Source organism: Acanthopagrus latus, chromosome 1 (assembly GCF_904848185.1).
Source record: "Acanthopagrus latus isolate v.2019 chromosome 1, fAcaLat1.1, whole genome shotgun sequence".
In the NCBI taxonomy this organism is placed as follows: Eukaryota; Metazoa; Chordata; class Actinopteri; order Spariformes; family Sparidae; genus Acanthopagrus; species Acanthopagrus latus.
Genome location: NC_051039.1, coordinates 30,323,574 through 30,346,906, shown reverse-complemented (window position 1 = coordinate 30,346,906; position 23,333 = coordinate 30,323,574). Strand labels below are relative to the sequence as shown.

The window sequence follows — 23,333 nt, the reverse complement described above, 5'->3', positions numbered from 1 at the left end:
TGATTTGTATAGCCACTTGAAGTCATTACCTGTGGTGTTGTTTCTCAGCTGCAATAAAATGTATATAAATCCTACTAAGTGCAGTTGTGGTTCAGGTGAGAGTGTGGTGCCAAGTCAAGCCTCACTTCCACTGTAAAGCTCCAAGCATGTAAACAAAGTCATCAGACTCCAAACAGCAGCTTTTTTTTTATTTCAGAAACGGAAGCTCTACTTTTAATGGTTGGATTTGTGGTATTAAGTGAAAACCTGCTTCTGAATCATGATCCTCAGAACTGACAGCACTGCACCGCTTTCTCTAAAAAAGAAAATTTGCTTGACAGGTTTTCACTATTTTGTTCCATTATTTTTCAGGCCTTTGATATTCAAGTTCACATTTGTTTAACATTTATGACTCAAAGGATGTTTTCAGTAAGATTACATATATTGAACAAGCATGTTATGATAGGAAACAAACAAAAGTAATTAGTAACCCAGTAGTACAACACATTGTTCAATCACTTATCCTTATAGCCGTGTCTCATTCACTGAGCCCAGGGCTATTTTTCTCTGTACTATCTGAACAGCGTGCCTGTCATGGGCTATGAGTAACAGCCCCTCTCACTTTGTTGGAACTTGTCGACTGAAGCTATGAGTTAGACAAAGCTAAAGCAAAAACTCTCCAGGCACACGCAAGCTGCTGGCACTGCAAAAGCGTTTTCCTTGCAGCACCTGGACTTCATACACTGCTATGTGATGAACAGGAAAGATTGATAAAATTGTTGTGTTTTTTTTTCCCTTTTTTTCTGCTGAGGGACATAAAGCTGGTGGAGAGATTGTTTTTGCACAAATGACCTAAAAGGTAAGCAAAAGTTGCCACAGTTCTTTGCCAAGGATGGATCAGGAGTCATGCCTGTATTAGTAAAGACTCAACTATAATTATATGGTTTAAGGTTTTTTGCTATGAAAATAATAACATAATCAATAGTAGCACATAATAGCTGTAATTACCAATAATAAGTATGGCAGTGTTGTTTGACTGAGCCTGTGATTGAAATCTATTGCTTGTGACACATAGCTTAATCATATAGCTAACAGCTGTTATTAGCTGCCCCCAAAGCATCTGTTAAGAGAGCTCATAACAAGTTTGTAATTGAAGGTTTTATTGGCTTTCAGGCAGAAAAGTTAAAATGTCTATATTTTTGTGAGGAAATGAAAGGTACTGTGATTTATGAAGTACATTTGCACATGTATAATCATATTATATCACTATATTACATAAACAAATATAATGAGGAGCTGATGAAGTTGCAATACATGATTGAATAAAAAAGTTGTACTTTAAATGAAATACACTACACTACATCGCTATGAGCACACCACAAGTTAAATGTGTATAAAGTAGAATAGTTTTTAAAAATACTGCAAAACTCAACATCTACTCTAACATCTACTCTCAGCTCTGTTTGGGTTTGATGTTTGTACTAGTTGCCTGCATCAAATTTGAGAAATGTATATATATATATATATATATTGTGCATGCTAGGTGCCAGGTTAATGTGTGTAATATAAATGCTGAAATGTGGAATATACTGAACCTGTTATTCTGTCCATCTGTCTTTCTTATGCCTACTTCCATGCTGGTGCAGGCTGTGTGGGTGGTATGGGTTGCAGTATGTGGGTGACATTGCTGGGAAGGGGACCTTATTATCCTGTCAGATCATGGTTATATTTCCAAAAGTTTACAAATTTATCAAAACGCCTATATGATGACTTTATGACCTAAGTGATTAGATTAGTGATCTAAGTGTCTGTAACCATAAAACATTTTTTTCACTTTATGATGAACCTGAATTAGAGTCAGAATCTGACACGCTGACAGGCATTAAGAATGACTATTTCAATTGTACCTAAATAGTCAATGTTTGATGATGGTTTTGTTTGCTTGTGCTGTTCATATAGAGGCATCAGTGTTGATTTGAGACAGTTTCTTAAAAAAAAAGTTGTAGGGCCATTAAAATTCAAGCACTTTGCATTAAAGTAGCAAGATAATTGTAGAATCAAATGCAAACAATTGATTAGTTCAGAAAGCTATGTAGGCTATATGTTTCATTTTGCCTAAAAGACTGAACTTTTTTTTTTTTTAACCACAATAAGGGCTGGCTGAGAGGGGGGATACAATGTTTGAACACTCAGATGTCCCAAATGTTGTGTCAAACAGTTAGACAGACATATCATTTTGATGTTAATGAATAATGGGGATATCATTTGGAAAACTTGTCAGAGTGAAAAGTCAGAACTACACTTTTCACAATGGCCTGACTCACTTTCCATATATTTGTGACCGCTAATGAAGTAACTCTTAAGCAGTGTAACATTTTTTTTCATCTAACTCTGCACTTTTTTTTTTTGCGAAATTGCCTATGTCAGCATGTGTCTGTGCTCTGAGTCTGTACATGCCAACAGTAATCAGTTATAGGTTAAAGCCATCTGTATGTCTGCCGGGCAAAGATTTTATGTCATTTTCTCCAGCCATGACTGAAACACGAGACATCTTCATCTCGGTTTTTTTTTTTTTTGCCTTTGTACTATATGCCCTTTTTGGAAAGCCACATTCATCAAGTGAATAAAGAGCTACGCCCTTTCTATACAGCTTCAGGTGGGCTCCTTACATCAATGGCATGTTGGATTCTACAGAGCCCTCTGCATAGGAGGTTTGACGACAAAAGAAAGAAATATGACCACACTAAATGAAAAGAATATGACCTGCTCGGAGGGACTGCAGATACTGCTGTAGGATATAAAAACTTACCAGTTCAATGTAATGAAAACCTACTTTTTCAAGTTTAGTCTTTCATATTTCAGTCTTTTTCTCATGAATCATTTCAAGCTGTTTTTTGTTTTTTGTTTTTTTGCTATAGCTAGCACTGGATGGACAATCTAACTACAGCCACGACTGTCATCTCCGGTGGAGGTGCTGGAGGTAGCAAAGGTAAGATCTTGGAGGTGTCGATCTTTCACTGTGGCTATTCTGAAACGGAAAACCAGCAATGCAGTGATACATTTTCATGTTACAAGGGTCACAAAATCAGTAATTACAACTTGGCTGAGATCTCATAGTTCATCTTAGCAAACATCATTATGTGTACACATGCGTACACTGACAATTCATTTTGCTGCGGGGCTTCACACTTAAACTGTAGATTAAGTTAAAGTTACACTCATCAATAGTTTTCATATTGAAATGACTCAAATGATTATCTGTAACATTACAACTAAGAATTATTAGCTGACACTTGGCTTTCACAAGCCTGCTGTTTTCCTTTGACTGTCTGACAAATTGTAATCATTTCAGCGCTTCCCAAACAAAAAAAAAAACATTTGAAAAACCAGTCAGCCACAACATCATAACCACTGACAGGTGATGAGAATAACATTGATCATCTCATTAATATGCAATGTTCTGCTGGGAAACCTTGGGCACTGGCATTATGTGAATGTTACCTTACAAACACCACCCATCCTGGTACACCCTCCCATCACAACAACACAACCCGATGGCAGTGGCCCCCCAGCAGGACAATGTGCCCTGACACACCACAGACACTGCTCAGGAACAGCTCGAGGCTGCTGCAGGGATGACAACAATATAATTAGTGATAGACTCCCATCATACCACTACAGCAGTATTTCTCAAACTTTATTGAAACCCAACAACTGAGCTGCTTTACTTCAACAGTATTTTACAAATCATAAATCAATTAGATGGTCTTACAGAACAGCATATCATCGTTGTCATCTCTTGCTAATCATTTTTTGATTCATCGTGACACCGAAATTCAAATGTTGCAGGCCATGGCGCAAAAAAACGATCCCAAAAGGGTCAGCCACGTTGCTGACGCCAGGCAGCACAGCAAAACAGCAAATCCTAACGATGATGGTTACGTTCACACAAGTCGACTCAGTATTAAAGATAGCTTGAGTTGTTCATAGTTTCCAAGTGGTTGGTGATAATATTTTATTGTAAAATCACCACTGTGGGCAGCACCAGCGGTAGACACTTCAGTGAGCCTCATAAACCAATCTCATATAAAGAGCAAGGTTTTAATGGTATAGAGTAAGGCATGTTAGGCATGTGCAGGCACATAACCAAGCAAGCAGAGGCATAACTTAGGAATGCAATTTTATAACAAAAAAGTTGAAATGGATGTTCACTTTAAAGGTCAGCTACTAAGTTTGCCAGTGCAGTCATGTAGTTGAAACTGGATTATGCAGTAAGATATTAGCCAGCCTAGCAATGCCATCTGAGTACTGGAAAGGATGTGTCTTTCCGCACACTTTCTTGGCCCTGGCACTGATGGAAGAGGTTCGATGTTCATGCACGAGCACGAGCATGTTGTGCAACGTGGACATGAAGTACGTATTATATCTCAATGCATAATCAAGAAATCCAGGAATGTGAGAAGGATGTCTGTGACCAAAAGGACACAGAATAAGCCCCCCAAAAAAGTCTTGTTCCCCTTTGTGGTGCAATTGCTGTGATGACATCTGCACAAGAGGTAACCATGCTCTGGCTTGGGTGTGGGCGGAGCAATGTGAGCGCGGGCCTGCGGGAATCTGTTTTAAAGAATTTGATTTCATTTTAGATGAAAAATGTAATAAAATGTGATTATGATGTGATTATGTGATTCATCATTACAAGTTGGTAAATCCTCTCCTTTCTTCATTTAATTCAATTTGTTCCCTCTAGATCTTTCCCTGAGTGTGGTGGGGTCTGGTGGAAAAGCTGCATCAGGAGGCTCTAGCAGCACGAGCAGCTCAGTTCTGATCACATCCAGCAGCTCCCACAGTGCCAGTGGGTCCAGAGCTGGACATGGCACTGGAGCTGTCAGCATCACTACTATAGGAGCTGTCAGCTCAGGTAGAGGAAGTTCAGCAGCCTCAGGTGGTTCAGCGGCAGGGTTCAGGTCTGCTGGAGGGGGGTCCTCCAGCATTTCGTCCAGTTTTGCAAATGGTGGCAGGGATGGAAAAGGGGAAGGGGGTCTCGGTGCTGTGACAGTTTCAAAAGTGACAAAGAGCAGCCACGCTTCAGGAGGATCTGCGGAAGTGAAGAAAGGATCGTCCTCTGGAATCAAATACTCACCTGTTCCCAAGGAAAGGAAGAGCGTGACCACCATGGCTTCAGCTCTCTCAGATGTCTTTGATGGTTAGTCATAAGTCATATTTCACATTGTTTGTAGACTTCTTAAGGCACCAGCAGCTCTACTTCAGAGCATTTGGATCGGAGAAAATAAACCCAGGATTAATATGATCTTTATTTTGCCACCATGTTTCAGAGAGTTCAAGCACAAACTCTTCTCCAGAGTATAACAGGAAGGAGTACAGTAAGTTTTGCTTGAATCTCACATTATACTCTGGAAAGTTCATATTCATTTTTGAATTTTCGTTTTTAATTTTCTTTCAGGCACCACGATTGCAACTTCGAGTCCTGCCACCAGAGGGAGAGCTCAGAGCAGAGGTACACTGACAGCTCTGACACAGTATACATAAAGGGATAGTTCATATACAATACCGAAACAATTTTGACCTTTACTTGACAGAGTAGTCATAGGTTACAGCAATAATTTCATTTGCTCAACAATGTTTTCTGTTTTTCAGAGAGTGAGATCAGGGCCAGGCTTCAGAGTGCTTCTCCTACAGCAAGCTGTGAGTATGACTCTTCATGTTGATACATATCCACATACACTATCTGCAGTGACTGAATGAAACTAAGTTCTGTACAAATATAATGTGTTGAATTGAATTTTTTCTCCACTGCATTCATGTGCCAGCTAAAGAACCTTTCAACATGATGCACTGTAAAAAAAAAAAAAAAAAAAGAAAAAAGAAAAAAAAAAGGGGAAAGAAAAACAGCTCAAGAGCAGGAATGTGGACTCAAGTCAGCTTGAGTCACTGTTTTGACTTGCAGCCTGACCTGATAGCAAATAAATAACTTAACACTCAACTTGGACTTTAGTTAAAGACACTTGACTTGAGAAATGATGACTTACTAACATTTTTTTGTTGTCAGTTGTTTTTTGTCCCCCCTGTTTAAAAGTGATGTGGAGGGTTGTTATTCTTTGATTTTAAAGAAAAGGGCTTTCATAAAGTTATTTGTGTTTCATTTGATTACATTTATTTCACTGAATAAAGTAATTGTAACATATATTCAGTTAGCTGTCACTTTTTTAACAGATTAGAAAATGGCAAATATTAGTAGACAGGTAGTAATACCATGTATGTTATAAAGACTGGACCAAATGACTTGAGTCACATGTCTGCCAAACAGTATATTAAAGTCAATTAACTGATGGAAAATGAAGAGCAGATTAATCCATAATAGAAATGATCATTTGTTCCACCCATTAAAAAAGAATTCAACTCAATTTAAAAACGCTGCAAGACTGTTTGAACATTTAATCATGACTTATGGTTAGTTAGTCAGTGGTTTTCCAGTTGATGCCCACTGTTAGTTGTGCCGTGCAGGGACGGAGCTGGGTGACGTGAAGCGTCTGCTGAGAGGAAACATCTCCACCAGCACCAGCCCTACTCAGTCCCCCAACAACACGCTGCCCATCCCCAAGAAGGCCAGCACGGACACCAGGACCATGTCTGAGAGCGCCAGCACAGGTTCAACTCATCAGCTGTCACGGCTGTTATCTTTGAGATTGATTTGAAAGAATTCTGATCCTGCGGTCTGCTCTCAGTTTTGAATATATCACATGTCTGATAACTATCTCTATCCTCAATACTAGACCAATATGGCAGCATTTGGTCTGGAGGTGTGAGCAGCAGCTACAGCTACAATACCAACCCCAACAACCTGTCCACTTCCTCCACCCTCTACCAGTCAGGTCAGTCATATATGACAACCCATAACACCAGCAGCATGAGGATGTAATGCATCGTACTTAAGCACTCTCAATTAACTGTTGCAGAGCTATGAATACTGTGGAGGCCGAGAATGGTCACGCTTGCAATTCGTTGGGAGTTAGAAAGCAAACCAAATGAACATTTGTTATTTCACTGAATGGCGCTAGTCAGTAGTTTAGATGTGTAGATGCCATCTAAACAGGCTTGCTCCTGATTATCATTAGAAATATGAGTGAACAACCTTATATTCTCTCTTGATAAAGGATTAATTATCTCAGGGAGGCTTTGATAAATTATTTTATAAGATAATTTGACCCAGTGTCCTGTAAGAATAAGCCCAGTTATCTCAAGCTAAGAAAACAATGTGATCCTGAGTTAATGGCAATGGCAATACCATGTAAATTGATATAAAATGTGGGGACATATGCAACATGAATAAAAATAATCATATTAAAATATACCAGTGAAAGCCGACACATAGCAACAACTGGGCATTTGGTGATTTGTTCATTTTAAGAGGAGAGGATGGTTAAATGGGTTAGGGTCATAGAAGTGAATATTGTTGGAACATTATAGGATATCATAACGTGAATCTTTGATCCTAATGTGAATATATTGGCTACAATACAGCAGAGAATTGAGTATTTATAATATCTACTTTAAGAAATGTTATAGACCCAAGACATTACAGACAGAAGGGACTGAGAGAAGAAGTCGCAATTACTAATCTGTCAGCTAGGTCAGCAACACAGACAGGGCACTAGGTTTGTCAGCACACAGCACAGTTGGGCTTCTGATAATTCAGAGCCATGGTTGGGGACATAGATTCTAATTTTCACAAACCTCAGTCAGATAAAGGATCAATGAGTCAGGCAGACTAGACTAACATAGTCCTCTAAACAGCCTCCCTGACACTCCATCTACTATAGGGATGGAGGTCAGGTTACCAAGGGTGGGCATTTCAACAATTTGACAACAACGTTGCTTTCCTCTCAAATGGCCTCCTGATTAAAGGGGTAATACAGACAGCATTTTTTTCATGTATGCTTTTATTTCCCAGCTGTTATAGAATACAAATGTGCAGCTTTGTCCTGTCACCTACAGGAGGAGTTCAGAACAACCTGACATTCAGCTCTCCTCCCGTGAACAGTGGACTGTCTGCCGGCAGCACTGGTGAGCTACTTCCTGTCGGGTCCACCCCCCTGAGCTTGTCACTGATCATATAGGTAACCATGTTGCTTTCCCATTCTGCCTTAGTTCCTGTGTATGGTGTTCAGAATAACCTGGTCACCACCAGCCCCACAGTCCTCTCCCCCACTGGAAGCAACGCACATTTTGGTAAGACATATCTTCTCCATGCATGTAGTGATGAAGATGATGAAGAAGCTGCCAACATGAAGAAACATTTTCATGCCTTTTCTTCTAATCACCTGATATATTGTACTGTAACAACAACGGGAAGAGAAAATGTTTTGGGGTATTTAGGCGTTAAAAAAAAAGCATTGTGTTCTGTAAGATTTAGCTCTATAACATGATTTTGGAAGCATTAATTATTATACATATGTGTGTTTGTGTCTTCACAGTTTATGGTGTGCAGAAAAATGCATCCAGCACTGGATTCATCACAACCACAGGTGAACTTTTATATATTTAGACATACACATTGGCTTGATTCGGTTGACCTACTTTGTTAGAAATAACATACATTAATAATAACATGGTAAAATGAATAAAATGATTTGGTGCAAAGACATGTGGCACTGTGATTATTCAAGAGGTTAAACTATGAACCAAATGATCTCAACATATCATAATCCATGCCGTTACAGTTAAGTCAGTTTCCACTTTACTACAATATCACTGGATGCTAGTTAGTGCAGTGCATTCAGGAGGTCATTGTGTTTAAGTGTCATGTTTGTTTGTCACAGTGAGTCCCAGCGGTCCCACTCACGAGGAAGCCTCGGCCAAAGATTTAAAGTTTGTGATGATCGAGAAGGAGAACGCTCCTGTCAACCAGACAGAGCGCCTGGTCATGACCAAAGACACGGGGAAGCAGTTCATGACTGCTGCACCTGCTAGTGCCTCTGGTAATACTGAATACCACTACTGCTGCTGCTAACACTACAACCCAGGTCCCAAATACGCTGGAATGTTGTAGAAAATGATAATAAATACAGAATCATGTGTTTGACAAAGGGTCAAGCCTCGCCCAATCTTTGCTTGTGAACAACTGAGCCTTTCACTGATGCCCCTTTAAAAAAACATTTTGATACTATCATGTGTTACAAATGAACCTGTACACCTGTGGAATGTTCCAAACTGGTGTTTTTGGAACACAACAAAACAAAACCCGGTGTCCCAACTCACTGAAAATGTGCTGCTGGGATCAAATGAAGAATAAGAATAAAACCATTTCCCGTGCTTGATGAGTGATGGTGTACATGTAATTGTTGTGTCTTGTAGCTCCCTACTCAGAAGACTCACTGAAGAGAGAGAAGCAAACATTGTCATCTGGCACAATGGAGGAAGGAACGGATGCCAAATGTAGACTAGTAGACGACACATCCTATCATCGTTTATAAAATGACTCACATGCATTATGTCTCTTGTTCGCCATCTAATTATTTGTTGTTTCATTTTGTTTTTAAAGCTGCAACCGTAAAAGTTGCTACCAAAGACAAAGCCACCTATGCAGGTAGAGTCCCATTTCCACTTTTGTCTTTTCCTAGCTCATAGATTATTACATTCGAAAAGTTTTAAGTGTTGAGTTTTATTTGTTTTACATTAATGTTCATGCTGTGTAAAATAATAGATTCTTTGTCACACATCTTAAAGGAGCACAATTTAATATATCACCACAATTTTATTTCTTAAAAATTACAAAAAGAAAAAACAAAAGAAAAAAAAAACAGACATTATCAAGTGCGAAAAAGAAACGTGTTGACATAGTGTCGTCTGTTTGTCGTGTGTTCGGACATCTATGTACTGTGTTGCAGGTATGTCTACTGCAGTTAGCATGTCAACCAGCTAGCCTTTGCCCATCCTGTCCTGTAATATCACTTTGTACCTCAAGAGGTGATAATATACTATTTAAATCCAATAGTATAGCAGCAGTTTGATGACAGGCGAGGCTATGTCCTGTCCCAGTCTGGTGTCCTCCTGTGTTTCCTGGGAGATGACTGTGTCCGCTACAGCTGAGTGTATTTGCCTGCTGTGACATCACCACCTCATCCACGATCTAGCCAGCTAATGGGGCCTCTTAGCTACATGGCTGACCTGACATTGCTTAGTTGCTTTCCAAAAAAAAAAATTGACAAGTTTGAAGGAATGAAGGAATTATAAAACCATGGACAATAAGACATTGAGCTCAGTGTAATTTATTTTCAACATTTAAGTACTAAATGGAGGCATCATATTTAAACCTCCTGTAACGCATCCAGTTCAGTTTTCCTGCTGTCTTGGGAGAAAAAAATACAAGCCTGACAGAAAAAAGGTTTTGTTTCTCAGAGATCCATGAAGATAAATCAGGCTTCAGCTTTGGCTTCTGCTCCTGCTGCAGCTGGTGGAAGTGGCTGCTTGGCCTCCTGCTCAGCCTGCTCCTCCTCCTCGGCCTCCTCTTCGGACTCATTGCTTTGGGTGAGAGAGTAAAGTCAAACATGTACCTCCAGTAGCATATTCACCCTCATAGGCCTCACTGAGTGTCCATCATCCCTCAGGTGAAGAAGTGAAACGCCTCAAGAACCGCGTGGATGCTCTCGAGGCCATAACTGGCACTACCTCAGCCAGGACCAGCCACTTGTCAGCTGCCTCTGGCATCAACATCATTGACCCGCTGGACTCATCGTACATCGACAGGAGTTCTTCTGGGTCAACCCTCACACACTCTGACAATGGGATCACCCTGGGGGCCGCTGGTCCTGGTGCAGGACATGGATCAGCACAGGACAGCGCTGCCCTGCAGAGGACCATCCAGCAGCTGGTCAGGACTGAACTGCGATCAGATGCTGTAAGAGGTACAGAAATAGAACACAATGATAAATCCACTCAGCTGTCAGCGATCACTAACTGATTTGAATAAACAACCCTATGTTTTTCCCCACTTTTAGAAACACTTGCATACTCATTAAAAGGGGAGAGAGGACAACCAGGAGCGAAAGGCATGTTTGTATAAATCATAAAATAATTACTAAATGAATTCATCTACATCCATCCTAATGCTGACAGTTTGTTCACAGGTGACCCAGGGCCGCTGGGAGCAAAAGGTGAGAGATTTCCCTGCATTTCAGTGTGTATTCAGTTGATACATATATGAAGATTCATATACACATATCAGTGATGGAATGTACGTGCAAGTTCTGTCCTTAAGTACAATTTTGAGGTATTGTATGTAATTGCATTTCCATTGTTCTGCTACTTACACCTACTCCGCTACATTTTGAAGGCAATCTAATTCATTTGATAACCATAGTTACTGGGAACTTTGCAGTTTGCATGTGGCATCAGAGACAAAGTAGAGCATTTTTGATTTAATGCATTTTTTCAGTCCGCTCATTACGTCCCAAATTTAATGTATTTGTACTTGTGATAGCTGAGCACATTTATAGCCAGAGAGAGCATGCACTTTAACTTGTTCTGGGTGTTGTTTCATGACACTACGATTATCAGTGTCCAGTTCTGTAGAATCTATGAGTCAGACTGTATAAACTGCAACCAACAGCTATGTATTGATCTTTGCAGGTGACAGCGGCTTTCCTGGCCTGCCAGGTAAGTCTGAGGGCAAATGTGTTGAAGCTTTTTTCCTTCCTACAGAGGAGATGAACTCACCCCACACCTCTGTCTTATTTCTAGGTCCTCCTGGGCAGATGGGTCACCCAGGATTAGAGGGACCGAGGGGAACCAAGGGAAGTGCAGGTAGTGATAAGATCATTTTCATTGTTCTGTGAAGACTACTGGACAGGAGGAAAAAAGAAAACATGGGCTGAGTCTTTCCTCCTTCTGACAGGAGAACCAGGTCCAGAGGGGCCACCAGGGCAGAGAGGCCGGGAGGGACAGATGGGCCCCCGCGGTGAAGCTGGACCACCAGGTTTTGGAGAGAAAGGCAGGAAATGTTTATGTCATCCATGTTGAATCGTGTATAGTTATACGTTGAGGTGTTCAGTCTTATAATGAAACCTGGTTTTGACAGGACAACAAGGTGAGCCAGGACGTACTGGTCCTGCTGGTGCTGCTGGACCTGTGGGGCCAAAAGGTAAAGTCAAAGGTCATGATTGAGTTCATTTATGGAACTATACCAGTGCTTTGTATGTTTAGCCCATATGCCAAGCACTTTAACTTTACATCATGAATGATAAAGGATACGCAGACATTTCTCCTTTTTAAAACAAGTTGGAAGTGCACCAAGGTTGGGAAAAGACATTAGAGTCAGTTAGCTACTAACATAGCTGAAAAACATCACGGTGTACTTGCTGCAGTACATGGCCAGTGTCTTTTCTTTCTTTGTTGATGTAGGTGCCACTGGAGAGCCTGGTGAAGTAGGAAGTCAAGGTAAACACTCATTTCCACTTGATGTTTTGAATATATTTTTGGTTCTTTGGTTCTGATCACCAGTCCTGTGTTAAATCTCTTCCGGTTGTTTGCAGGTGCACCAGGTGCAAAAGGTTTCCCGGGTGAAGCTGGAGCTCCAGGAGAAAAGGGTAACTTTTTAGCTTAATCTTCCAAAATTGTTGGGCTGATGTTTTTGCAGAACATTGATTGATAGGTTAATTATAGTTGTATATGTCAGTACAGCTTTCCTCATTTTGGACTATCTCTCTGGTCCCTCCATTGACAGTTTTCATTGTTTTTGACACAGGTGATAGAGGAACACCAGGTCTGCCAGGAACCAAAGGAGATCATGGAGAGAGAGGACTACGTGGACCAGCAGGTGTGTCCCAGAAGAACATCATGTTTATCATGCACAGACTGAATAATAACACAGTTCCCATCACAGTGCTGAATTTATATGTGGTGAAGATGACTGTGAACCTTTTTTTTTCCAAAAGATCTGTTAAAATAACACAGAACCCAGAGCAAAAAGAACCCTATATTTTTTTTCATCATGTACTGAAAACTTTAAGACACTCATAGACACAACTTTCTAAAACCACGAGACAAATTAAAATACTTATTTTGTGTTTTTGTAAGCTTTAAATTCTTTTGAAATTTGAACTTCTATGTGCATTGTGTCCCAGAAACTAAACTGGTTCAATGCACTGAGTGATGGCATCAGTTTTAAAGAAAGTCTACGTACCATCATTCACTCACAAATGAGAAGTTAAATACATAAACAGGAAAATGTAGCCTTGATCAGTGCAACACTCCGTCTCACTTTGGCATAAACCTTTTCCAATTTGTACATATAGTCTTAATTTTCGAGTGCCCCCTGCCTTTCAGAACAGACTCACAAAGGATAGCGATTGGAATCTCCCCCGAATGAACTGGAGCAGCCCCTCAGGTCTCTCATATGTCATTAGCTGTGAAACATAGCAACTAGCAGCTCTTTATAGGCTGACATCAGCTATCCCTGCATACTTTGCCAGTCTGCAATTCTGACCTCATAAGTGACACTTCCTCTCTGCTGGACAGTTAGTTCGGTCGCTTAAATATGTAAAAGGCAGCACTGTTGTACACAAATCAGAAAACATTATGTCACATTAGCTAGCTAGCTAGTCAGCTACTGGGACACCAGATAACTAGTCATGATTGTTCTAGGCTTGCTATATAGAAAAGGACCATTACACATTGAAACAGCAGAGTTCTCATAACCCAAGAATCAGGACACATAAGGCTAAGTGATGGGGCGAGGGATGTATTATGACTGAGCTTTGTTCTGGTATGATGAGGTGCTTTTGGTGGTTGAAGTTAGCTTAATTAAGACTTTGTTATGTAAGCAGACTTTACGCTGTGTTACTCACATTACGCAGCTAGTCTGTGACTCTTGTCCAGCTAGATCTTGGCATCCATCATGAGGGTCAGCAAACTGCATTTGAACATTCTGAGGAACGTTATTTACAAACTCTCATGAGCTAACTGTTATAGCTTTGGTAAAGGTTTCCATTTTGATGGTTCCTGTTTTTTTATGATTAAAGGTGAACCAGGACAGCTTGGACCTCAAGGACCTTCTGGAGCGAAGGGATCTAAGGGAACTGCAGGTAAAGAGAGGGCTTCAGAATAGTAATGAAAGAAAATGTGTGAAGAGCTGGTGAGAGCTAAAGAATAATTTGAAATACATCATATCTTTGGTGATGTGGTTTTAGTTAATTGGACAGAGATGCTGTCACCATACTAAAAGTGTGCCACTATCATATCATACAAGACAGTGACATCAAATTACTTACACAGATAAAAAAAAAGATTTTTAATGATTAGAATGATTAGTTGCAGAGGTCAGGCATACAATTGAAACATTTATGCAGCTGCTGCCAAAAACCGATCACAACAGATTTATGAGTGTATGAATTGCAGGTGAAACAGGTTCCATGGGACTCCCTGGTGTGAGAGGACCACCTGGATTTGCTGGGGATATTGGTCCACCAGGTACCAAAACACTGTACTTGTAATTATGGTGGATCACAAAATCAATTATGTCAAGGCCTGCATCTTGTTTTTATTTGATTGCATACACTCACATATCTGTTCTTCTCCAGGTCCTCCTGGGATTCAAGGACCCCCAGGTATGGGAGTATATTTCATAATAAACAATTTTTTTAATTTTATTTTTTAGTAAAAGTTTTTAAAAAAAAATGTATTTACATATTTATACTCTGACTTATCATCACAGGTATTGCTGGAATTCCAGGACAGCCTGGTATTAAAGGTAATGCATCATTCCCTTAAAAAACAAAAAGTCAAAAATGTCCACATCACCACACACTGCCACAGAGGGGGCAGGTTACAAAAGATCAAAAGTGCCATTGAAGGGAAAATAAAGCATCTGAAAAGCCACCACGTGGGCACAGACTCTACTACTGTATATGTCAGAGTCATATCAGAGTAACTAACCCCTTTTATTGCCACAGTAGCCCAAGCTAAGAATTTTCAAGCAGATCTAAGTCATATTTTTTCTTGTATCAAAATAATAATAGAAAAAAAATGTTGTGATGGTGCAAAGAGCGGGATCTGAGTCTGTTGATTACCACTGTGCGTTCATGTGGTGACGTAGAGAGGAGGGAGGGGGTTACTGGCCCCACAACAGACAGGAAGTTGGCTAAAATGACACTTACGGCAGCTTTAATACAATCTGGTTATGATTCGAAATGTCAAAGAGTGTTTTCAAAGGCTAATGTAAGTATAGACAAACATAATGTTTATAATGTATTGTTTCATTAATAAGCTAACATATCAATGTCTTTCAGGTGAACCAGGATCACCTGGTAAAATCATCACTCCAGGTAAGAAGAGGAACACACGTTGTACAAAGTGGACAGTGTATTAGTTTTTATTCCAAAAGACAACACGTGTTCTTCTCTTGTGCAGTGTAACAGGTGTTTCTCTCTCATTCCTTTCAGTTGGCTCTGATACTGTGACTGTCCCTGGACCACCAGGGCCGGCTGGTCCTCCAGGTCCTGCTGGAAACCCTGGTCTGTCTGGTCCCATTGGCCCTGCTGGTATCCCAGGACAACCTGGTAAATCCAACACCTTGATGACCATGTTAGGCATTTAGGATGGATGGAATTTTTTTTTTTTTTTTTTGACTGTATTGACCATATTTTTGGTTATTTTTTTGTCTTTTCTACGATGTGAAATTCACACAATTATCAAGGTCCTAAGGGAGAACAAGGAGAGAAAGGAGAAAAGGGGGAGAAGGGAGCACAAGGAAACCCTGGTGAGCCTGGGATCAGCACCACGAGTTCAGGAACTGACAGTGCCACCCAAACAGCCGGTGAGTACCTCTCTTATTCATCACTTTGGTACCATCTGGTGGTTGTTTTTAGAATTACACTCTATACACAGTAATATGCACTATGACATATAGATTTAGATTTAGACTCAGATGGGCTTTATTTAAACCACAACAGGGACAACATATTAAGATGCAGCAAGTTAAGAAAGAAGAATCAGACAAATATGCATAGCGTTAAATAGAAATTAAATGGAAGAAAAAAAAAACAATAAAATATTAATATCTCCTGTGTTTTCACTTCTAACAGAAGTTTCCTCTGTGTCTGGACTGCCTGGCCCACCAGGACCTCCAGGGCCTCCTGGAGCACCGGGTCCTCAGGGTCCTTCTGGTATGGCAAAAGCTATTTGTAAAATATCAAGGAATTTGCCAACACTCTGTACTGAGGCTTAGATCAAACTAATGATCTATTCAAATGCTGTTGTAACTCTTCTTCAGGTGAGGCTAAACCGGGTCCTCCAGGACGCAGAGGTCCTCCTGGACAGCCAGGTAAACAAGGATCTCACATTAGAGACAGACACATGAGCAGCTTCATTTAAGCAGTGGTGGAATAAAACATTCAATTTTTTTGCTCTCAAATGTTATTGACTTGTCGCTGTCCTTACAGGTGTTGGTTCCCCTGGGCCTCCGGGAGAGAGAGGAGAGCCTGGCAGCTTTGTGCCAACCTCAGGTTGGTGAAAGAAGTCTCATCTCAGATGTATTGTTGGCCCCCAGACAACTGGACATACAGTGTGTCATATTTACCTCCAGTGTCTTTGCATGGCGTATTTGATGTATTCTTCCCGCTTTTGTCCTAGAAACCTTCTTTGCTGGACCCCCAGGACCCCCAGGACCCGCAGGCCCACAGGGTCCAGAAGGCAAGTTTGACAAATCAGATTTTTCTGATCAGAAGAATCTAAAAAAAATAAGAAAGAGCATTATATAATAGATTCATGCTGGGGCTGGAAGATATGACCTTAAAATAGACATCCACATAAGTCAATCGCAATACACAATGTGTATCTTAACATTTTGAAATCTTCTTAAAACCACTTCCACCATAACCACCATAAATGCTGAGACTGAGGGACAGCAACCATCTAACATAACCTATCAACCCCCTAACCCTAACCCTTTTGACCAGATCACACAACATTCATCATTACTGTTGGGATGACAGTAAGTACTTTGACAATGCGCTTTCTTTATTGATAATAATCAGTAATGTGGATATAATGACTGAGTGGGTAAAGGCAAGTATTAAAACAGTCTGCTAAATTCAGGAAATGACATCAATTTTAAAACCAGGACAAGATAACGCATATTACCATATAACAATATCAAGAATCTACAACAATATTCTTGTATTATGATAACGATATATATTGTACATGTTGCCCAGCCATAACTCTTACATTAAAAAAGGTATTAAACTAACTTGTGAATGTGGCAGTTCTCGGGTCAACAGAGAGATTAGGATGCCTCTTTACTTGGAAATGATTTAGCAGCTCTGGCTCACAGAACGTGTCTTTCATCCTATCATTCCTTCTTGTTAGGTGCCCGAGGGGGACAGGGGTACCAAGGTCAGAGAATTGCAAACCACTGCATATATCACAATTTTTAGAAAGTACAGACTTTTAAAACAGATATACAAATACATATTCATGTATATATATATTGATTTTTCAGGTGAACCTGGTCAGCCAGGTCTTCCAGGGAGTCCAGGGGAACCAGGTGCTGGTATGTCAAAACATTTAGATTAGATCAAATTGATTTTTACCAATATGTTATTAAAAAGATTATTCTTGGAGGGGTCAAATAAGCAAAGTAATAGTTTGTTTTATAAAGATGTAATATGTAACATTTTCACATTTACATTTCAAAAAACAACAAGATCTTTGCTCAATTTTGAGTTGAGTTGTGCTGTTACCTTATCCCACGTGCTGGTTCACATGCTGGGAATATTCAAGTGCGTACTGTGGCCATCATCAGACGTGGGCTCGGCTCAGTTGATATGGAGATATTTCAGAGGTCAATAATGAAACTCCAGGTTCTTTTACCAGATGTTAAATCAGTGTTTCGATTGTCATGTCAGGTTTCCCAGGTCAGCCTGGAGCTAGAGGCCCTCCAGGTCCATCAGGACCAGAGGGGCCACAAGGACCTAAAGGTAAACTTACCAAAATGTGATGACTGACCTAAATCCCTACAGACCTGAAAATCCTCTTGTGTTGTCCCTGTGTTATTATACAGGGTATAACCACAGTGATGGTTACACACAATCATTTTCTGTCTGTTCTGTCTATCTTTCCACTGGCCCTCTGTTCTCTGTATTGTCTTTAATTCAGAAGTCAGCAGCACTGGATTGTGTCTCTCATACTGTTAATGTGTTTCTTGCAGGTGATGTAGGAGTCCCTGGCCCCCCAGGAGCCCCCGGAGTATCTGCCGGTAAGACTGTCCTGAATATCATATCACATCAAATTATGATGTTGCTTAACATTTTCTTTTCAATGCAGTTTTACCAATGACATGCTTTCAGAATGTCTACACAGCTCTGAGAAAGCAATAGCACTTATGGCTTTTTTCAAACATTTGAAACACAGACAAAAGTTTTTTGTGTTGATTTACAGGTAGCTCATACGGTCCTGCTCCCCCAGGCCCTCAAGGGCCACCTGGACTGCCTGGTCCACCTGGAAGAGATGGAAGTGGGTCTGGATCAACCGATGTGGGCCAGTATATTGCAGAATACCTTCAGAGTAAGCTATGTATTTATATACGTTGGTTTATATAACGTTCGATTGAATGAAACAAAGAGTTAAGTCTAAGACTAAATTGTGTTGATATGCAGGTGACAGCATCAGGCAGTACTTGGCTGGACCTCCTGGGCCCCCTGGTCCTCAAGGGGCTCCAGGTGCTTCAGGGTCTGCAAGGGACGTGCCGGTTGATGATTTGGCTACACGAGTTATGGCTTACATCCAAAGTATGACCAATGACTTTCACAGAGTTACATCTGAACTACACAAGATGCCCTCACATGAGAATCAACAGTTTTTCTAATAGTGGTGAGAACAACTTTGCATCTTTCACCCATTCAGGTACAGGTAGAGGATATGATGGGACTCCTGGTCCTCCAGGACCTCCAGGTTCACCTGGCTTTCCAGGTTCACCTGGCTCCATCTCTGTCAATGACATCATCAACCTATTGCAACGTAAGTTTCATTTAAGGATGTTCGGGATCACACACACATACACACTGACATACAATTTCTGTCTAATAATCTGTGTTATGTCAGTTAGCTTTGAAGTTTGTTGTCTTGATAGTAGCATAGCATTTGAGACTATCTGCCAAAGTGTATGAATGATTTGTGTCCAGGAGAGGATGTGAGGAGATATGTTTCTGGTCCTCCCGGTCCACCAGGACCTCCTGGAGATACAGACCATGGCAGCTACAGAATCAACACCCAGGAGGTGGCAAATCGTGTCCTCAGCCTCATGAATGGTAAGTCTTATAGAAAGACAGGTTAATTATTAACAAGGTGTTGTGTTGAATAAGAGGACTTATTTTGACTGTGGGTCCCATTTTTCACCAGAGAGGGGGGTGGTAGGTGCTCCTGGACCACAAGGGCCTCCTGGGGCTCCAGGTCCTCCTGGAAACTCGTTATCAAGTAAGAAACACAATTAAAACACAGACAGTTATGGTGCATTCCATTTATGCAGAGAGTTGGAAGTTGAGGCTGAGAATTATGTCTTACTCGAGTAGAAGTTTTAGCCCAGTTAGCCAGGTTTCTGAGTGTGTATTGTTTGTGTTCATGCAAGTGTGTGTCTATTCTAAAGTATTTAGATTCTCAAGCTGACAGATGTTTATTTTCATATTCCAACTAGCTGGGTATCAAGTACATGTGGGCCCTCAAGGGCCTCCTGGCCCCCCAGGTATCCCTGGTCCACAAGGTCCTCAAGGTCCTCAAGGTCCTCAAGGTCCACCTGGCATACCTAGCCCACAAGGATATGGGACCTACCTCACTTCAGAAATCCGTGACTACCTTCAAAGTGGGTCCAAACATTTACTACATCAGTTCATGAGGAACTTATCTGAGAAAGCATACTTAATGTCTTGTCTGCCTCCACATCTGTTCCATTGTCTTCCCAAAGGTGTTGCCTTCAGGGGACCACCAGGCCCCCCTGGTCCCCAGGGACCTGAAGGACCCCCTGGTCAAATAAGCGGATTGGTTTCCTATGCTGAGCATGCCAACAGACAGGCGCTCAGAGCAGAACTGCAAGAATATATCAAGAGTGAGTTTAAAAGAATATTTCAGCAGATGTAATTGGATAAAATTTCAAAATGTGTATTGAAAATGTGTGACTTTTTGACTCAGCCACAGTGATGATAATTCCTTGTCCTGATTAGTGTAAGGGTATGAGTAGGATATAACAATTGCATGAAAAGGTTTGGGCAAATTATAATGGAATACAAGGTGAGCATGCACAAGGATCACTATTATGTTCAATACGCAATGTGCATATGTGCAATATGTAAGAATTTCTCAAGTATATTTTGCAAATAGGGGTCAGCATATAGTAACTGCAAACTGCTGCTAACTGTAGCTGTTGATAGCTAGATAGCTCAGTTAGCCATGCAGCTAGCAATGCAGAGTGAGAGTTTGGAGTGGTTTTATGAGAATGGACTGACTGGGGCTAGCTTGTTAGCTGGCTAACTTCATTAGATCTCTGCAATAGAGGGCATTGATGACTGACATAAGGTCAAAACTGACATTTCTTCAGATTCTGTTGATAGATTAAGTTATTTTGAATGTTTTAAATTTGAATTCTTACAAAAATGCACCTTTAATTAAGGCACATTTTTGACCTTTCCCAGGATTCCCAAAATATGCATACTTCTAACTGATAATGGATTTTAGATTCTACCTTTGTGATGTGAGATATTAGATATCAGCCTAGCTAATTTTAATTTGAACATTTGTTGTGACATTTTTAATTTTATTTTTAATTGTGTGGTCTATCAACAGTATTCTGGTGGTTAACTGTGACAGCAAAATAATTCAGTGTTTTAAAAGACAGTTGTCTTTATGAACCTGTAATAATGTTGAATGATCAATCAACAAACAAACAAACAAACAAACAAGCAAACAGGCAAAGTCTGCATTACAGTTACATTTAAGTCTGTGCTGGTTGAGTCACTGCTTCTTCTCATGCTGTCGTATGTTTTACTGTCTCCAGGTGATAATTCAAGAGCAGCTATGTTTGGACTTCCTGGACCACCAGGCCCTCCTGGGCCTCCAGGACACAAGGGAGAGCCAGGCCTAAACAGCGCCAGTGACTGGAACCCGGATACCAAAGAATACATCAACATGGCTGTCAAAGTAACTGATTACATTAAATGTAGGTGTTCTAGAGGAAGTTTGTCATGAACCACATCACACATCACACCACAGCATGAACACTTTTGTCTCTCTGAAACTTGGAGTCGTTTTTATATGACCATCTACTTACCTGACTGTCATGTGCATGCATCTCATGGTGTTCTCCATGATATTGTGAGAGACTCATGGGTTAGCGCCCATGACAATGTTGTGCACATAGCAGAATACATCAAATGTAAGTTGATATGGGCTTCAGGTGCTTTTACATTTTTTTTTTTTTTTTAAGTTGAAGAGCCCCATTATGACATCAACGGTTAGCGGTACTGGTTGACACTATTCATCTTGTCTGTTTTCTGCCAGCTTATGGTCTGCTCAGTGATGGTGAACGGAGCAACAATGAACGCGCCACCCAAGGGCCGCCGGGACCACCTGGCCCTCCAGGTCCCCCTGGATACAGCCGATTGTTTGGTTCCTATGAAAACGTCACTGATTTAGTGGAATACTTCAAAAGTAAAGATCCATTACAATACCAGTTAATAAAGTCACACTCATCATTTCCCCAGTACAGGAGAAAAGGTAAAGAGTTTGAGAGTATATTGACATGAATGATGACCAATTGATTTGCCCTCTGACAGCACATGGTGCCATTGTGGGGCCGCCTGGGAGACCAGGACAGAAAGGGGACATGGGATTACCAGGACCAAAAGGAGAGAGAGGTACATCTACCAGTTTGCTAGGGTCTTGATGCCTTAGATTTTATTATGACATCAAACATGTAACCACCCCTCACCCAGAAAATTAAACCCTATACAAAAATGACTGGCTAGTTGATTTTCTCAGTAGGACCATCAAGGAAAAATAAAAGAGTTTTTAAGACAATTTCAAAGCACTCTCGTGTATGTAGACATACTGTAGGTGAGCAATGCTCTCCTGGGCTTCAGGGATGGCAAGGACACAAAGGTGACAGTGGTCAGCTGATGTACTTTTCAAGTGGGCCACTTGATTCATACATGGTAACTGATTTAGATTGATATGATTGTTGCTCACAAGCCTGGTGTCTGTTCTTTCTGTGTGGAGTTTGATTGTTCTTCCCGTGTTTGTGCGAGTTTCCTCCGGGTGCTTTGATTTCCCACACTGTAAAAAACATTACTGTAAAACAAGTCAGCTCGGCTGTCAGTGTCCTAGATCAACGCCTTGGCTTAAATCTAGAGTTGGTCACCAGATGCTGTGTAGTAGCAGCCCACTGCTCTGCTCGGATGGGTTAAAGGCTGAAAACCACTTTCACTGTATTGTGCATGATGTGATTGTGTGCGATAAAGATTTTTCTTCCTCTTGATTCAATGTGCTAGAACAGGCTGGATCACAATGATCAAAGCAATTTGCATCAATCAACATTTTAATAAAACTCTGTTGTTTTTCAGGAGAATCACTGATCACTAGGAGGAGGAGGAGGGACGTTGGTGTTTAAGAGCCAAGTTACTGAATATGTGAAACTTTTTTGATTATATATCATATATTATGATATATGGGATTTGTCTGGTGTGTTTAAGGGTAAAGGTACTGAATCACAGAATTGATGTGTTTGACCAATGTGTTTTTCTAAATGATTTGTGATTGTATTTTTATATTCTTGAGTACTGAGTAATCTTTGTGAAGTCTGGGTTTATGTATAGTTTTGAATTAGGTTGTTTAACACATTGTAAAAGGGTAAAAATGTTCTCCATTAACGTGTTTGCAGGTCTTGGGGAGGTGCTACTGCATATGTAGAAAAGTAATATAAAGCCTTTATCTGATAAATCACCTCCAGTGATATCACTCAGTGGTTAAGTTTGCATTGTGGGTAAAATAGGCACCACATCTTGAAAAGCAGTAAACCCCCAACAACCATTACTCTCCTTTGACAAATGACTAAAATACAACAGGTTACTGCAATGTAAAGACACTTTCATATGTAAAATAGGTGGAATTACCCTTTAAAGGGATGTAGTACAGAGGGGTGACACCAATACTTTTTTGGGATTGCATTACATGTTTGCTCTCTCTGACCTTTACATACATAAAGCCTTTTTCCAATGAGATCATGTCTTGTAACTCTTTTTTTGGGGGGGGAATTTAGAATTATGATATAGCTGTTCATTACTGCTAGATAATAG

At 40.5% G+C, this 23,333-nt stretch overlaps 1 protein-coding gene across 1 annotated transcript; it reads left to right on the top strand.

The window, feature by feature from the left end:
- The first annotated feature begins 2,907 nt into the window (after positions 1-2,907).
- On the top strand, positions 2,908-22,906 carry LOC119033789 (collagen alpha-1(XVII) chain-like). Its single transcript, XM_037124363.1, has 50 exons — positions 2,908-2,968; positions 4,727-5,182; positions 5,313-5,360; positions 5,441-5,494; positions 5,635-5,682; positions 6,502-6,645; positions 6,771-6,869; positions 7,993-8,061; positions 8,146-8,226; positions 8,472-8,522; positions 8,817-8,975; positions 9,352-9,432; positions 9,539-9,583; positions 10,396-10,524; positions 10,605-10,901; positions 10,995-11,045; positions 11,124-11,150; positions 11,626-11,652; positions 11,737-11,799; positions 11,891-11,986; positions 12,074-12,136; positions 12,397-12,432; positions 12,528-12,581; positions 12,740-12,811; positions 14,016-14,078; positions 14,392-14,463; positions 14,574-14,600; positions 14,708-14,743; positions 15,282-15,317; positions 15,435-15,551; positions 15,689-15,808; positions 16,077-16,157; positions 16,265-16,315; positions 16,434-16,496; positions 16,624-16,683; positions 17,362-17,388; positions 17,495-17,545; positions 17,901-17,972; positions 18,203-18,250; positions 18,433-18,558; positions 18,651-18,782; positions 18,898-19,011; positions 19,176-19,301; positions 19,393-19,467; positions 19,685-19,849; positions 19,952-20,092; positions 21,038-21,199; positions 21,541-21,690; positions 21,816-21,896; positions 22,602-22,906. Exons 1-50 carry the CDS (start codon positions 2,908-2,910, stop codon positions 22,646-22,648), a joined length of 4,554 nt encoding a protein of 1,517 aa, XP_036980258.1. The 3' UTR covers positions 22,649-22,906.
- Positions 22,907-23,333: the final 427 nt, after the last annotated feature.